The sequence below is a fragment of the Cricetulus griseus genome, chromosome 5, assembly GCF_003668045.3.
Source record: "Cricetulus griseus strain 17A/GY chromosome 5, alternate assembly CriGri-PICRH-1.0, whole genome shotgun sequence".
Lineage (NCBI taxonomy): Eukaryota > Metazoa > Chordata > Mammalia > Rodentia > Cricetidae > Cricetulus > Cricetulus griseus.
The window spans coordinates 99,626,324-99,643,930 of record NC_048598.1 but is presented as its reverse complement, the minus strand read 5'-3'; the positions used below and the strand labels follow the sequence as shown (position 1 = coordinate 99,643,930).

Sequence of the window (17,607 nt, the reverse complement as noted above, 5' to 3'; positions counted from 1 at the left end):
AAAAAACTGCTCTCTGCCTATCTTCAGCCTTGGGTTGTATCAGTGGCGCCTCCCACTGGTGACCATTAGGCACCACAGACCACATTGCGGCCCGTCAAGTCAAAGAAACCAGGAAAAAGAAAAGGCATCCTTTATTGTGGTTAGATTGTCTCAGGCACTGACAGGGTTACTTCATCTGGCACAGGATTGCCTCCTGTTTTCCCAGGAACGAAACAGAGTTCCAGGGGGAAGCATAGGCTGCTGTGAACAGGGCAAAGCAAGGTCTAATCTTTTCTTGTATACTTGTATTAATTATTAGAGAAGTTCACGCCCGAAAATAAGTCCTTACTTAAAAACTCCGCAGCCCCGCGCCAGGTTCTTCCTCAGGGCCACCCTCACCTCCTTGTTCCTCAGGGTGTAGACCACAGGGTTCAGCAAAGGCGTCACCACCGTGTAGAACACCGCCACCAGGCGGTCCTGAGAGGGGTTGGCCCCAGAGTCTGGCCGCAGGTAGATGATGGAGGCACAGCCAAAATGCACGATGACCACTGTGAGGTGGGCCGCACAGGTGGAGAAGGCTTTGTGCCGGCCCGCGGCTGAAGGGATTCTCAAGATAGCTACCACGATGAAGGCGTAGGAGAGGAGGATGAGGAGGAAGGAGACCAGCACCACGAGGATGCTCAGGAAGAAGATGCCGAGCCCCTTGTGCGTGCTCTCTGCACAGCTGAGCTTCAGCACAGGTGCGATGTCACAGAAGAAGTGCTCCACGTGGCCTGTGCCGCAGAAGGGCGAGGAGAAGATCATGCAGGTTTCCACCAAGGCCACCGAGAAACCAGAGCAGAAAACCAAGGCTCCCAGACACAGGCAAACGGTGGGTCTCATGATCACAGAGTAGCGCAAGGGATGGCAGATGGCCACGTACCTGTCATAACCCATCAGCGTAAGGAGGAAACAGTGGCTGCATCCCAAACCCAGAAAAAAGAACATCTGGGCCCGGCAGCCTGCGATGGAGATGACCTGGCTCTCCATCAGCAGATGGGCCAGCATATTGGGAATGGTGACCAGTGTGTAGCAGGTCTCAGAGAGGGAGAGCACAGCCAGGAAGCGGTACATGGGAGTGTGGAGAGTGCGATCCACCTGGATGATGGTGATGATGGTGGCGTTGCCACTGAGTGTGACCAGGTAGGTGAGGAGGAACAAGGTGAAGAGAGTGGGCCTCAGTTCTGGGAGGTTGGAGAATCCCACCAGCACGAACTCTGTCACCAGCCAGGTCCCATTGTCCCACTGCTTGTCAGGAGCCTGAGAGGAGATAGGATTACTGGCACGAGGCAGGTCATGAGGCCTCAGGTGGGGGTAGGAAAATCATTACTGATTTACAGACTGGACAGAGGGACTTGGAAATGATCAGTTATTACCCAGCCAGCAAGGTGTCTCCTCAGTTCGTAAGAAGATGAGAATTAGCCAGGTGGGGTGTCGGGGCACACCTTTAATCCCAGCACTCAGAAGGCAGAGGCAGGCAGACACTTGTGAGTTCAAGACCAGCCTGGTCTATGGAAAGAGTTCCAGGACAGGCTCCAAAGCCACACAGAGAAACCCTGTCTTGAAAAACAAACAAACAAAATGTGCTTGTTTGAGACCAGAGATAAGCTTCTTCTAAAGAACAGAAAGATGAGGGTCACGATTGAACTTAATTCTAGCAAGAAGTAGCCATAAGCATTATAAATGTATGCAGCTATGCTTCAATAAAATGTTAATTTGGGGGGGATTTTTTTGAGACAGGGTCTCACTCCGTAGCCTTGACTGGCTTGGGACCTGATATGTAAACCAAGCCAGCTTTAAACTCATAGAGATCTGCCTGCCTTTGCCTACCAAGTGCTGGGATTGAAAGGTGTGCACCACAGTCCCTGGCCCGATAAGACTTTATTAGCACAAATAGTCAGGGGAACAAGTTTGGCCCTCAGATCATTATTTGCTAATTCCTGATATTACACAAATAAAACTGAAAGGAAACAGCCAGATGACACATCCCTGGGATCCCAAGACCCGGGAGGAGAGGCAAGGATAGGCATCACAAGTTCAAGGCCAGCCTGGAAGAAGAGAAAGAGGGAAAGAAGGAAGCAGGACGGAGATAAGAAAAGTTACAGATGGAGTGAAGATGATAAAAGTACATAATATGTACATATAGAAATATAAAGACCCTGTTCCCTTTGTACAATTAACATATGCTAATTTTAAAAACTAAGAGGATTTTCAACTCAAGAGGAACTCCAGTGAGACTCCCCCAAGGGATTCATGCTATGACAAAAAAAAGTAAACCCCGATTAGAAATTTCCAGAAACAAAAACAAATATAACTTCAGATGCAGCTGTTAGATGGGGAATTGGGAAGGACCTTGAGTTCCATATCAGCCTGAGTTACAAGGAGAAGCCCTGTGTCAAAGAAAGGAAAGAGAGAAGGAGGAGGAGAAGATAGAGGAGAAGAGAAGAGAACAGCGTTCCACCACCACCACCACTTTGAAAAATGAGGCATTGGCTGGGTATGGAGAATTGCATCTTTAATCCTAGCATCCTGAGACAGAAGGATAGTGCACTTAAGCCAGCCTGGCTATAGAGAGAAACACTGTCCCAGAGGAACAGAAGAGAGTGCAGAAAGGCTGAGGAACAGGCAGGCTAAGACTGATAGGAAAAGTGAAGCTAGTGTGATGGTTCAGATGGTAAAGGCTACAGCCCAGCTAGTTCAGGTGACAGCGCTTGTCAGATGGTAGAGGCTACTGCAGGCAAGCCCAGTGGCATGGAGGACACACATGGTACAGGGAGACAATCAACTGCCACAAGTTGTCCTCTGACCTCCAAGGCTGTGGTAGCATGGATGTACACATACAAATAAATAAATAAATGAACAAATGTAATCTTTTGATTTTGTTTACAGGGTTTCTCTGTAGATTTGGAGGCTGTAGGTTTGCCCTGGAACTCTCTTTGTAGATCAGGCTGGCCTCAAACACACAGAGATTCGCCTGCCTCTGCCTCCCCAGTGCTGGGACTAAAGGCATGCGCCACCACCACCCATCAATAAATGTAATTTTTAAAAAAAGAAAAAGAAATGAAAGAAAAGTCATGCCTTGGTGACATCCTTGAAAACAAAATTAAAGTGCAGAATTCCTGGATCCCTCCGATTTCCGGAGCAGACAGTATTGGTACTGTGGGCGAGCACCCTGAACCTGCTCTCAAGTCACACACCATCCCTTCCTTTCCCACTCTAGGAGCCAGCCATCACTAGAAGGGCCTCGAGTGCATGCCTCCCATGCACGTAAGTGAACATCTCCACCATGCAGAGTTCAGGCTGCAGCCTCCACAGCAGCCATGCTGGTCCACACCCAGGAGCATGTACCTGTCTATATCAGGGGATAAACCCATGGAAATGTGTACTCTCAGCCTCTGCTGGTGATGGGAGCCACCTAAGCAAGGAATATGGGGGCCCTGTGGAGCATTGTCCATAATGGGATGCAAGATGAAAGCTAGCACATAACCTTAACTGTATGGGTATTTTTCACCCCTTGCATGAGCTAAGATGAAAATGGCCAGAAGCCAGGTGTAGTGATGCACGCCTTTAATCCCAGCACTCAGGAGGCAGAAGCAGGTAGACATCTGTGATTTTGAGGTCAACCTGGTCTACAGAGTGAGCTCCAGGACAGCCAGGGCTACTTAGTGAGACCCTGTATTGGAGAAAAAAAAAAGAAGTGATGAGAAGGAAGGAAGGAGGGAGGGAGGGAGGGAGGGAGGGAGGGAAGAAATAGGTCACTACCAGTGCCTGGGTCCCTCCTGCCAGAGACTAACAATGGCCTTATAACATCCCAAGAGAATGTTAAGAAACAAGACAAAACATAAAAACAGAAAATGCAAATTTCCAATATCTATAAGGACGAAAACTCAATCTCATGACAAAGTAATACAAGTTAAAACAAGAAAGCTAGACCCTCGAAACAGACTTCGAAGTTACCATAACCCAACATCTCCACTCCTAGGTTCAGATCCAAAGACTGGAAGTGGTTGTTTAAGAATTTGTACAGAGATGGTTCAGTGGTTACAGTGCTTGCTGTTCAGCCCTAAGAACCAGAATTCGGATCTCTAGAAACTCACATAAATGTCAGGTAGTCATGGCAACCTGCCCCTATATCACCGTTACTCAAAATCACCAAAATGTAGTAACAACTGAATGCCCATCCGCAAGTGAATGGGATCAGCACGTGTGTGGGTTTTGTCTTCATAATGAAACATTGTTCACCCACAGAACAGAATTACATTCTGACCCATGGAACAACTGGCTCAGAAGGACCTCAGAATTGCAGTGCTGAGTGAAAGGGGCCAGACACAGACACCAGATACTGTACAACTTCCTTCCTTCCTTCCTTCCCTCCCTCCTTTCTTCCTTTTCCTTTCTGGTGTATGCCTTGGCACATTCGCCATGTGTGCACATGTAGGTAGCAAGGGCTGACATCCTCTATAGTTCTCCACCATATTTTTTTGAGAGATTCTCTCATGGAATCTGGAGCTCAGCATTTCAGCTATAATCACTGGCTGCCAAGCGCCCAGGAGCCTCCCATGTCCATCCCCTAGCGCTGAGATTACAGGTATGAACCGCCATGCACAGCTTCTTACAAGGATGCCGGAGATCCCAACTCAGATCCTCACGCTTGCATAGCAAGCTCTTTACCACCTGAGCCGTCTCCCCAGCCCTGTACAGCTCCATTTGTGTCCATGGTGTATGAAGCCAAAGAACAGAGGGCAGAGTGGCAGCTCTCAGGGGCTCAGGGAGGTGACTAAGGAGTGGCTACCAGTGAAGAAGGAGTCTCTTTTTAATGAGAAAATGTACTGATGGGAAATAGAGGTAGGGCTGGGAATACAGTTCAGTGGTAGAGTGTTTATCTAGCATACATAAAGCCTGAGGTTCCACACCCAACCCCACATAAAAATGGGAAAGACAATGAGGTGACGTTTGCGTAGCATACAAAAGCCTTCAGCAATGCTGCATTATCTTTTAACAGTTAATACTATTATGTGAGCTTTACCTCATTCAAAAAAACATGCATTTTTGCCAGGCAATGGTGGCGAACTCCTTTAATCCCAGCACTTGGGAGGCAGAGGCAAGTGGATCTCTGTGAGTTTGAGGACAGCCTGGCCTACAGAGTGAGCTCAAGAACAGCCAGGGCTACACAAAGAAACCCTGCCTCAAAAGTAAATGAATAAATAAAAAAATATATTATATATGTATATATATATATATATGCATTTTAAAACTGTCCAACTGAACTTGATTAGCTGGACAAAGTGACAAAAACTTGTAGTAAAACACTCCAGAGGTGGAGGCAAGAGGACCAGGAGACCAAGGTCATCTTCCATTGCATAGTGAGTCCCAGGCCAGCTGTGTTACATGAGATGCTGCCTTAAAAACAGTCTAAGTGGGGTGCGGTGGCGCACACCTTTAACCCCAGAACTCCCCAGGCAGAGGCAGGCAGATCTCTGTGAATTTCAGGCCAGCCTCATCTACATAGTGAATTCAAGGCCAGCTAGAATTACATAGTGAGATCCTGTCTCAACACAGTCTTCAGAGGTGGCTCAGTGGTTAAGAGCACTGGCTGCTATTCCAGAGAACCCGGATTCAAAGTCCCAGCACCACATGGCAGCTCACAACCACCTGCAAACTCCAGTTCTAGGGACTCTGACCCCCTTTCCAGCCTGTGCGAGCGGCTGCATACACATGGTGCATGTACATGCTGGAAACATTCATACACATAAAATAAAAAAAATAAACCCTCTCTTCAAGAAGCATTGCAACTAAGCTTTTCAGCAGAGCCTGCATCAGTCAAAAGCGAGCTGCGGCCTCAGGCAGACCTTAACTGGCAAGCCATGAGGCCACCTCATCAGAAAGAAAATATTTGGGAACAAAAGTGATTTCAAAATTTCCAGATGAAGTGATGGCTTTCCTTTTTTTTTTTTAAATAAGGGTCCAACTGTGTAGTCCAGGCTGACCTAGAACTTGCAATCTTCCTATTTACCAAATTCTGGGGTTACTTACACCTCCCAGCTTCTAAGGGATCGGCACTTGGAACCAATCTCAGAGCTAGCTGACAGACTACCAATTTATGGTTAGCATATGGAACAGCCATTCTCAACCTATGGGTCATGACCCCTTGGAGGGCAAATGACCATCTCAGACATTCTGTATATCAGATATTCTTACATTATGATCCATAACAGTAGCAAAATCGCAGTTATGAAATAGCAGTGAAATAATTTTATGGTTGGGGGTCATCACAACATGAGGAAGTGTATTGAAGGGTCCCAGCTTCAGAAAGGTTGAGAAGCATTGATAGAGAGGAAAGACCTTCTTTCTGTGTATTCTCTTGGGCCTCTTCCCAGACACTGCTTTAGGCATCTAGCTTAAAGAGGGAACTTAGAAAGAAATCTTCCCTCAGCATATACTCAGCATAGGAGTGACTTTGCCACAGTACATAAAGCTTTGCTTGCTCACCTCCACAGACAGGAGAGTCATTACCTAGGAATCGATCGCTGTGACTTAGAGCAGAGATAGTGTGCTCTGACAGACAGGGACAGTGGGCACAGTGAGCTGCATCTCCTAAGCCTAAAAACTCTGGATTTGAATGTCCCTTACATGAGACAAGATGACTCCTGGGCAGCTGGCTATGACCCTATGACCCCACAGTTGCAGAACAGTTCTTTGACCAAGTCCCCAACCCAAAGACTAAGACTAACAGAATCCTGTCTGTGTCTAGACTGCCCATACTCTAAGGCCTGTCATCAATACACACCTTCATGATGAGCTAGAAAAGCAGACTCAAACACAGAACTCACGTTACCATCATTTGACAGCTAAAGGAGCCTGGCCCGAGGAAGTGAAAACAAAGGACCAGCCGTCCTCATCTCCTCTTTCCTGGTATCCAAATTCAGCGAGCCACGAAGCTCCTAGGACAGAGGTTTGTCTGGTGGGTGGCAGATACCGTTGCTGAGATTGGGAGTAGGGGGACAGGAGGCAGCTGTTGTGCCCATCTAAGCTTCATGTGACCCAGAAATGAGTCCTACAGACCCACAGTGGACAGTGAAATCTGCCAAATAGTGTTGGGACCAAGTCCCAACTGAAAGAGATGCAAGAAAAGCAGAAAACCCCTCCTGTGACTGGACCACTTTGCAACAGAAGAGGACCTGGAGTTTGATTTTCCCTGAATCTATGGAGATTCCTGTCCCCACCTCTTAGATGGGGAGATTGCCTGCTCCAAGGAATCACTTGTTGGGACCAGCAATCCTCACCTGCTCACTTGGAACCCATGAAATCTGCACCCACTGAAGGTCCCAGAACAGTGCTTGCCTGCAGGGCTTAAATGTGGGTGCTGAGTTCAAGGCTTACCTGTGGGTGCCAGTGCTTTTCCCACTGTGACAGCGCCAGACCCAGGATCCTTCCTGACAAGTGTGGGAGGGCAGAGAACCAGGAGTGCTAGGGACAGGATCTGGTCCCTCCTTCTATTTCTTCTCATCAGGATCCCCTTCCCTACTGCTTCCAGCTCTCACTCTACAAGATTCTGTATGTGTGTGCCTGTGCCCATGGAGCTCTGGGTTACACAGCATGCAGCCCACACACCCGAGCCCACTCATCTCCTTGGCTCACCACCACCTGTGGCCAGCTTCCTGCATCTGCAGTGTTCAGGGTTGGAGGGGGCTCCTCTTGTTCCCTTCTGAGCACAAACTCAACTCAAGCCTGGAATTAAACACCTTGGAAACAAGCCCCGTGAAGGGAGCCATTGTCCAGACAATCTAAACAATTCCCCTCCCTCCACTCATTTTAGGTCTCGCCCGAAGGTGGGGCTGGGTAGGTGGCTTCTGCAGCCAGAATGTCACTTACCATGGCCAGCACAGGCTCTCACATCCCTGTGAGCATCCCTCTCTGCCTAAGAAGGGAGGGGCTGACGACCCACATTCTCCTCTTCTGGGGTCCCTGGAGCTGCTGTCCCAGAACCTCTGCAGTCACTAACAAGCCCCCCAGGACCAGGCTGGCACTATGAGGAGTGCTCTCTCCTGGAACTAGACACCCCAGGGTCTTCTTCCCCAGCACCCAGCCCTGAGCCTCACAGTAGGGAAGGATTAATTGGAACCCTCCTTTGGGGACAGCAGTCATCCCTCCTCCACCAGTGCTCCCAGTCTGCAGTGAGTACCAAACACATCAGCTGTGCACGGCTGCTTCCCAAAGACCCTGCCTCTGTGGGAGGAAGGAGCTGGTGACTTCATGTTGTTACTCGGCATACTCAGGACGAATTTAGGGTCCCAAAGCCGTCACATGTCTGTTCTTTCTAGATAGTTTTAGTCCTATAAATAATTTCAATAAAGACTCCAGTTTGTTAAGCTGGAAGGGGGTGGAATTGTTTCTCCACATTGCTCTTAGTGTCTCATCTGTGGAAAATTGACATTTATGTCTCGCCAAAAAAGTCACAGTAATTAAAGCCTGAATAGAGAACCAAGAATGAGTTGGAGAGTGGTGGCATGACCTATGCAATGCATTCTAAGACCTGTGGCTTGGGCTGATCTTTGAGAAGGTGGAGTGTCCTTAGAGGAGATCCTGATATGGCTACCCCACTCCATGTGTTGTGGCATGGTGCATCTCTTTGCTGTAGTGGTGGCTGCATGCTCCCTATGATGAGTGACTGAACATCAACCGGTACTGAGCTGTCTACGAGTGGCAATGAGTCCCTGATGGACTGGCTTACTCAAAGAAGGAGGGATAGTTGCTTATTACTGTCTGAGACACCTATTTAAGGGAAGTCCCAAGGCATCGAGTGTCAAGCATCCTTGATGAGTAGGATCTGCCACACGAATGTAGAGATGCCCTAATGCAGATGAAAGACTAGAGAAAGCCTTGTAGCCCTCGAGAGAAGCATGCATGGGGCAGGGTTGGCAGCGAGTTGTTGCTGCAGTTGCATGCTCACTGCACTGAGGTTTGGATGGCTGCATAGTGGGAGCTTACTTGTTCACAAGGGTAAACAAGTGGGAATGACATGTGGCTGGGGTCCCCCACATTTGCTCCAACTTGGTGGACAATTGGATAGAAGGGGTGAAATGGAAGTATTGTTTTGCATTTCTTTATAAAAAGAAATTTTAGGGGCTGGAGAGATGGCTCAGGGGTTAAGAGCACTGACTGTTCTTCCAGAGGTCCTGAGTTTGATTCCCAGCAACCACATGGTGGCTCACAACCTTCCATAATGAGATCTGGTGTCCTCTTCTGGCCTTCACTGTATACATGATAAATAAATTGTTAAAAAGAAAAAAGTTATATGTCGGGGACCAAAATTATTGATTATGAAGTTTCTCAGGGTCCAAACCTCCGCTCCATTTCCCAGGAGCCTGAATCTCCTTTGTCTTGCAGATGCTGGCTAAATTACCCCTGGATGGCTTGGCCTCAGTGGAGAATGTCTCCTAGTTTGTGTTACAACAGGCCTAGTCCCTGAGTGTGCCACACCTGTGCTGAGGGCTTTGTTTGTGTGCCTAGGGACTGTTTAGGTGTGCCACTAGGGTTAAAAGACTTAATAGTAGATGCTTTTTTTGGTCACCCCTACAGTTGGAAAGCTATTTAGGAGGAGGCCAGAATAAACCAGAGACTCCAGTTTCCAGCATGGACTGAGAGCCCTCCTGAAATGGCAAGATGCCTGTGTCTGGTCTTTATCACCGTTGGGTAGCTAGGAGTTTCCAGGTCCATGCACCCTCACTCAGTGATGGAACCGTGGCTGTTCAGATGGCTCCAATCACAGCCTCCAAGGACATCAGTCTGGAATACATAGCCTCTGTAGCGTGGGACTGATACAAGCCGGGTCCCGACAGTTATATTTATTTCTCTCTGTGTGAGTGTGTGTGTGAGTGTGTGTGTGAGTGTGTGTGCACGTATGCATGCACACAGGCAGAACTTCCAGAGTTAATTCTCTCCTCCCATCACATGGACTTCTGAGTCTGAACTCAGACCATTAAGCTTGGTGGCAAGTGCCTTTTGCCCTTTGAACCAGCCTGGCTTGCATTTCTTGCAGCTAGGTAGGAGGTCAGTGTGCAAAGATAATACCAGTTCTATCTGTGCTGAAGAATCTTTCCTGGGATCCCAAAACGTGTAACTTATGACAAGATCACAGAGCCTGAGGAGGAACAGAATATGGTAGAAGTAATAAAGATACCTTGAAGGTCCAACCTTTTCTAGAGAAGAAGGGAAAACCTAGAATTCACCATACAGACAGGGGCTGGCTAGACGGCTCAGCAGATAAAGGTGCCTGCTGCCAAGTCTGATGACCTGAGTTCAATTCCCAGGATGCACACGATGGAAGGACAGAACCATTGCCTACAGCTTACTATACAATATGGAGCACTTGTGCCTGTGCATACAATACACATAATAAATATTGTTAAAAATGCATAGAGGACAATAATGGACAGTAACATGGTAGTGATGGAAAGATGCCCTTCAGAGTCAATTTTTAATAGTGAGGAAGGAAGATCCATTATCCAGCATGCAGAGAGGAGCCTAACAATGGCCCAATACTATGACAAGAGGCTAGTATTGGGAGATGACTAGTGGTTAAGAGCACCTGCTGCTCTTACAGAGGACTTAGGTTCAATTCCCACTGCCTGCATGCAGATCACAACCAACTGTAACTCCAGTTCCAGGGGATCTGATGGTCTCATCTGACCTCTTCAGGCACACACTCGATGCACATGTATGCGTGCAGACAAAAACACTCATACGCATAAAATAAACCATCTTTCTTTTTACTATTCTAGTATAATTACAACATTCCTCCCTTCCATTTCCTCCCTGCAAAGCCTTACACACCCCTTCCCTGCTCTCCTTCACATTCAGGGCCTCTTTTCTCACTAATTGTTATTGCATGAGTACATGTATATTCATATACAAGTACATTCCTAATTATAACCTGTTTAATCCGTATAATGTTACTTGTGTTTGTTGAAAGAAAGAAAGGAAGGAACAAGGAAAGAAAGGAAGAATCTATGTCAGGGAATATCTGGCACCTGAATTCCTTGAACTGGAAAATACTTTTAAACGAGAATGAAAAAGCCAGTCACAGCCTGGCTTGTGGGGCCATAGAGGTGAATGGAAGCAGCCAGAAGGCTGTGGAAACAGAAAAACCAAGTAACTATGTTAAACTAATATCTAAAACAAGACAGAGTCTCACTCTGTAGCTTAGACTTGCCTCAAATTCATAGCACTCCTCCTACCTCAGTGTCCCCAGTGCTGTGATGACAGGGATGCACTCTCACATTCAAGTTTCACCTTATTATTAATTTACTAAAGGGTGACTCAAGCTTGGGTGGAGCAGTGCATAGATTTCAGATAAAGGGAGGAGGCAGAATGTTGGATTTCTGGAGCTGTAGTTAGAACATGGATACTGGAAATTAAACTTGGTTCCTCTGGGAGAGCTGCATCTGAGTTAATCCATCTCTCTAGCCCAAGATGGGCAGTTTTAAACTATACCATGATGACAATGGTAAGCCAGGATGGGTAGTACTGGCAAGCCAGAGTCTAGCATTCTGGTGTCTGGTGCAGAGGATGGACAGGAGGTGGGGGCAGTGGTGGTGCTCCACACAGTCAGTTGCAGCAGGTCAGAACAATTAGTTCCAAGAGGTGGGGAGAAGTTGGGGAGAGCATGGATACAGTGGTTGGAATGAAAATAGCCCCATAGACTCAATATGGAATGGCATTATTGGAGGTGTGGCTTTATTGTAGGTGTGGCCTTGTTGGAGTAGGTGTGGTCTTGTTGGAGGTGTGACCTTGTTGAAGGAAGTATGTCACAGGGGGTGGGCTTTGAGATATCAGAAGCTCTAGCCAAGTCCAGTGTCACTCTCTCTTCCTTCGGCCTACAGATTCAGTCATAGAACTCTCAGCTACCTCTCCAGTATTATGTCTGTCTGGGTGGCAACATGCTTCTTAGTGTGATGACAATGGACTAAACCTTTGAAATGTAAAACAGCCCCAATTAAATGCTTTTCTTTGTAAGAGTTGTCATGGTCACGGGGTCTTTTCACAGCAATAGAAACCCTAACTAAGACAATGGATGTTAAGTGACTAAAAACTATCTAGAAAGAACAGACATGTGACGGCTTTGGGACCCTAAATTCGTCCTGAGCATCCTGAGTAACAACATGAAGTCACCAGCTCCTTCCTCCCACAGAGGCAGGGTCTTTGGGAAGCAGCCGTGCACAGCTGATGTGTTTGGTACTCACTGCAGACTGGGAGCACTGGTGGAGGAGGGATGACTGCTGTCCCCAAAGGAGGGTTCCAATTAATCCTTCCCTACTGTGAGGCTCAGGGCTGGGTGCTGGGGAAGAAGACCCTGGGGTGTCTAGTTCCAGGAGAGAGCACTCCTCATAGTGCCAGCCTGGTCCTGGGGGGCTTGTTAGTGACTGCAGAGGTTCTGGGACAGCAGCTCCAGGGACCCCAGAAGAGGAGAATGTGGGTCGTCAGCCCCTCCCTTCTTAGGCAGAGAGGGATGCTCACAGGGATGTGAGAGCCTGTGCTGGCCATGGTAAGTGACATTCTGGCTGCAGAAGCCACCTACCCAGCCCCACCTTCGGGCGAGACCTAAAATGAGTGGAGGGAGGGGAATTGTTTAGATTGTCTGGACAATGGCTCCCTTCACGGGGCTTGTTTCCAAGGTGTTTAATTCCAGGCTTGAGTTGAGTTTGTGCTCAGAAGGGAACAAGAGGAGCCCCCTCCAACCCTGAACACTGCAGATGCAGGAAGCTGGCCACAGGTGGTGGTGAGCCAAGGAGATGAGTGGGCTCGGGTGTGTGGGCTGCATGCTGTGTAACCCAGAGCTCCATGGGCACAGGCACACACATACAGAATCTTGTAGAGTGAGAGCTGGAAGCAGTAGGGAAGGGGATCCTGATGAGAAGAAATAGAAGGAGGGACCAGATCCTGTCCCTAGCACTCCTGGTTCTCTGCCCTCCCACACTTGTCAGGAAGGATCCTGGGTCTGGCGCTGTCACAGTGGGAAAAGCACTGGCACCCACAGGTAAGCCTTGAACTCAGCACCCACATTTAAGCCCTGCAGGCAAGCACTGTTCTGGGACCTTCAGTGGGTGCAGATTTCGTGGGTTCCAAGTGAGCAGGTGAGGACAGCTAAGCCTGTGTTTTCACTTGCTCTGGGTCAGGATCTTTTAGCTGTCAGAATGATGGAACTTGAGTCTGGAGAGGGGGCTCCATGGTTAGAGCATTTGTTGCTCTTGCAGAGGACCTGCACTCATGTGATAACTCATAACTTACCTACTGATTCTAGTTCCAGGGATCCAATGCCTTCTGACCTCTGTGAGCAATAGGTATGACCATAGCGCACACACACATACATGCAAGTAAAACACTCAGACAAGAAAATATAAATAAATCTATAAAAATTAAGATGATTGGACCTTGAGTTATGTGTTTGAATCTAGTTTTCCAGGTCAACACAAAGGTATGTTTCTCCCCGCGCCCCCACCTCTGGGTTTTTTGTTTGTTTGTTTGTTTGAGACAGGGTTTCTCTGTGGCTTTGGAGGCTGTCCTGGAACTAGCTCTTGTAGACCAGGCTGGTCTCGAACTCACAGATATCTGCCTGCTTCTGCCTCCGGAGTGCTGGGACTAAAGGTGTGCCCTACCACTGCCCAGAGGTATGTTTCTTTTTTAAAAGATTTACTTATTTATTATGTATACAGTGTTCTGTCTGTATGTATATTTCCCTGCATGTCAGAAGAGGGCACCAGATCTCACTGCAAATAGTTGTGAGCCACCATGTGGTTGCTGGGAATTGAACTCAGGACCTCTGGAAGAGCAGCCAGTGCTCTTAACCTCTGAGCCCTCTCTCCAGCCCCAAAGGTGTGTTTCTTAACTAAAGGCATAGGATACTGACAGACAGTAGAACTTCATTCTTTTTGTTTGTTTTTGATGACCTTTTTTTTTCTGTGTGTGTGTGTTTGGCAGGGTGTGTGCATGTTTTGTGCATGTGTACACAGAGGTGTACATGCAATTGAGGACCAGAGTTCAAATCCCCAGAGTACATGTGTGTTCTAGGTGGACATGGTGGTCTGCCTGTACTCCTAGCATACAGGAGATGAAGATGGGGAGACTGAAGCCGGCTGCCTAGACTGGCTAAGTCAGTGAGTTCTGTGCTCGTGTGAGAGACCCTGCCTTGATATGTAGGGTGGAAAGCGATTGAGAAAGACACTTGATACTAACCTCTTGGCCCCGCCTTCATGCAAATACATGCACATATACGCATTTAAAAATAATTAAATAGACGGGGAAAGAAATGTAGTTAGGCCTTCTATTGTGATATCTGTATTGAACAGACAGACTTTAAAATCATTAAACTATAATATAATACAACTGCTTGCATAATATTTCAATTACATTATATCTTAAGAGCAATTTCAAGTTAATTAAGTCTAAATAGGAATCCAGGGGTTGTATGAAAATATTGAGCCTTTTGTGTTTTGTTTTGGAGGCAGGAGCTTGCTGCGTAGCCCAGACTGATCCTGAACTCATGATCCACCTAGCTTACACTCATGGTGTGACCCATGTAAGACTTCATCGTCTTCAGTTCTCCTGCTGAGGTGGCCCAGGCTCTTTGGCTTCAAAAGACAGACACTGAACAGTTGAAGCAACAGAGACAGAGGAACAGTATGGCTGCCAATGTTAGAGTATTGTACTTCAAATTAGTGTGTGTGTTTGTGTGTGAGAGAGGGAGGGTACAGAAGAGACTAGGAAGAAGGGAGTACAAGAGTGGGAACGGAGGTTGGAAGACAACTGGCAGGAGTCGGTTCTTTCACTGTAAGGGTTTCAGGGATTAAATTCAGGTATCAGGCTTGGGGGCAGATTCCTCTAACTGCTGAGCCATGTCAGCAGCCCTTATAATTACTTTAGTTATTATTATTATTATTATTATGATGATGATGATGATGATGATGATGATGATGTCACTTCCATTATCATCATTTTGGTATCAATGCACAAGCCATGGAATGCATTTGGAGGTCAGAGGACAATGTTATGGACTTGGTTTTCTCCTTCCATTTTCATGTGGGTTCTGAGGGCAGAATTCAACTCATGGAACTTGCACAGCAAGTGCCTTTTTTTGTGCTCAGCCATCTTGTAGGCCTGTCAACAAGTGGTTAATGAGAGTTAGCAGATAAGCCCCACGTCCCTCATCTTGGAAGGATGACACTGAGGTGTGTGTTTCTCTCACTTTTCAGAGATTTCCCAGGATGATGTGATTGCAATTGCCTCCAAGGGTTAAAATTCCAAGTTGAGACACTTTATGTTGGCTGTGTCCCTTACCTGCCTCACAGCCACCTCCAAAGTCGTTTCTTCATTTGGTTTTTGTTGCTCTTGTTTTCTTGTTAACAGTGTTATGGTAAAAGCTTTGCCCCAGCCCCTGGCACCCATATACCCAAAGAATCTGGCATGTTATGGTGGACGTTCCACCCAAGCTCTCTCCCCCATCTCTCTCCAAACCCTACTGCATCTCAGAAAGTCCAACAAATGATGACCCCTCCCCCAGAGATGTTCAAGACTACTCCCACAGGGTACTTAAACTGCTCTCACACACACACACCAGAAACCAGACTTGTGGTTTTTCTGATCTCCCTTTTCCATCTCCTCTGGGGGACTGGAAGGCCATCCAGGAGCGTTGTATCTGTTAAACGTGGGCTTTTTCTAATTCGGTTTGATTTGGTCTGATTTGGATTGCTGTATGGGTGGAGAGGCTTATCTGGGTATAGAAACTTTTCAGACAGCACTAGGGATTTAGCCCAGGTCCTCATGCCTGATAGACAGGCAACCTACTGCTGAACTAATATAACCAGCCCCTGTCAAGTTTTTTGTTTTTTGGATAGCCCCGGAGATAAATCACTTTCTCTTGGGTCCTTATGTAGGCTCTGCTTCTATTGATACTCAATGAAGTGACTGTCACTGTTCTCTTTAATTGCCAACTTCTTAGAACTTAGAATCACCTAGGAAGAGAGCTGGATGAGGGATTGTCTGCATAGTGCTGGCCTACGGGCCTGTCTATGGGAAACTGGCTTAATTCACTTATGTACAAAGACCCAGCCCACTGTTGGTAGCCCCATTCCCTAGGTAAGGAGTCCTGAACGATGTAAGAGTGGAGAAACCAAGCTAAACACAAGCAAGGAAGCAAGAGAGCATGCATGCATCCATGTCTCTCTGCTCTTGACTGTCACTGGAATGAGGCCAGCTGTCCCAAGCTCATGCTACTGTGACTTCCCTGCTGTGACTGACTATGACCTGGAATTGTCCCTTCCTCCCCTAAGTTGCTTGAGTATCTTATACAGCAATAGAAAGTAAACCAGGACACTAACATTTCTTCTCTCTCCTCCCACATGTGAATTACTATTGCCTTTTAAGGTCTGATAACTGTCTTACATACTGAGGAGACACCTTGCTGGCTGGGTAATAACTGATCATTTCCAAGTCCCTCTGTCCAGTCTATAAATTTTTTCTACCCCCACCTGAGGCCTCATGACCTGCCTCGTGCCAGTAATCCTATCTCCTCTCAGGCTCCTGACAAGCAGTGGGACAATGGGACCTGGCTGGTGACAGAGTTCGTGCTGGTGGGATTCTCCAACCTCCCAGAACTGAGGCCCACTCTCTTCACCTTGTTCCTCCTCACCTACCTGGTCACACTCAGTGGCAACGCCACCATCATCACCATCATCCAGGTGGATCGCACTCTCCACACTCCCATGTACCGCTTCCTGGCTGTGCTCTCCCTCTCTGAGACCTGCTACACACTGGTCACCATTCCCAATATGCTGGCCCATCTGCTGATGGAGAGCCAGGCCATCTCCATCTCGGGCTGCCGGGCCCAGATGTTCTTCTTTTTGCTCTTGGGATGCAATAACTGTTTCCTCCTTACGCTGATGGGTTATGACAGGTACGTGGCCATTTGCCATCCCTTGCGCTACTCTGTGATCATGAGACCCACCGTTTGCCTGTATATGGGAATTCTGATTTTCTGCTCTGGTTTCTCGGTGGCCTTGGTGGAAACCTGTATGATCTTCTCCTCGCCCTTCTGTGGCACAGGCCGCGTGGAGCACTTCTTCTGTGACATCGCACCTGTGCTGAAGCTCAGCTGTGCAGAGAGCACGCACAAGGGGCTTGGCATCTTCTTCCTGAGCATCCTCGTGGTGCTGGTCTCCTTCCTCCTCATCCTCCTCTCCTACGCCTTCATCGTGGTAGCTATCTTGAGGATCCCTTCAGCCGCGGGCCGGCACAAAGCCTTCTCCACCTGTGCGGCCCACCTCACAGTGGTCATCGTGCATTTTGGCTGTGCCTCCATCATCTACCTGCGGCCAGACTCTGGGGCCAACCCCTCTCAGGACCGCCTGGTGGCGGTGTTCTACACGGTGGTGACGCCTTTGCTGAACCCTGTGGTCTACACCCTGAGGAACAAGGAGGTGAGGGTGGCCCTGAGGAAGAACCTGGCGCAGGCTGCAGGTTCTGCTTGCTTTAATAAGACTAGACTATCCTAGATATCCTAGACTAGATGTCCCCACCCAGAAACCAAGAGCCATT

The 17,607-nt window shown here is 47.8% G+C and overlaps 2 protein-coding genes across 2 annotated transcripts; one reads left to right on the top strand and one right to left on the bottom strand.

The window, feature by feature from the left end:
* Positions 1-324: 324 nt before the first annotated feature.
* Positions 325-6,528, bottom strand: LOC100752743 (olfactory receptor 10T2). Its single transcript, XM_027419560.1, has 2 exons — positions 6,508-6,528; positions 325-1,278 (listed from the first exon to the last, which is right to left on the bottom strand). The coding sequence occupies exons 1-2, from the start codon at positions 6,526-6,528 to the stop codon at positions 325-327; spliced, it is 975 nt and encodes a 324-aa protein (XP_027275361.1).
* A 5,006-nt stretch (positions 6,529-11,534) lies between these two features.
* Positions 11,535-17,564, top strand: LOC100753043 (olfactory receptor 10T2). Its single transcript, XM_027419561.1, has 2 exons — positions 11,535-11,597; positions 16,590-17,564. Exons 1-2 carry the CDS (start codon positions 11,535-11,537, stop codon positions 17,562-17,564), a joined length of 1,038 nt encoding a protein of 345 aa, XP_027275362.1.
* Positions 17,565-17,607: the final 43 nt, after the last annotated feature.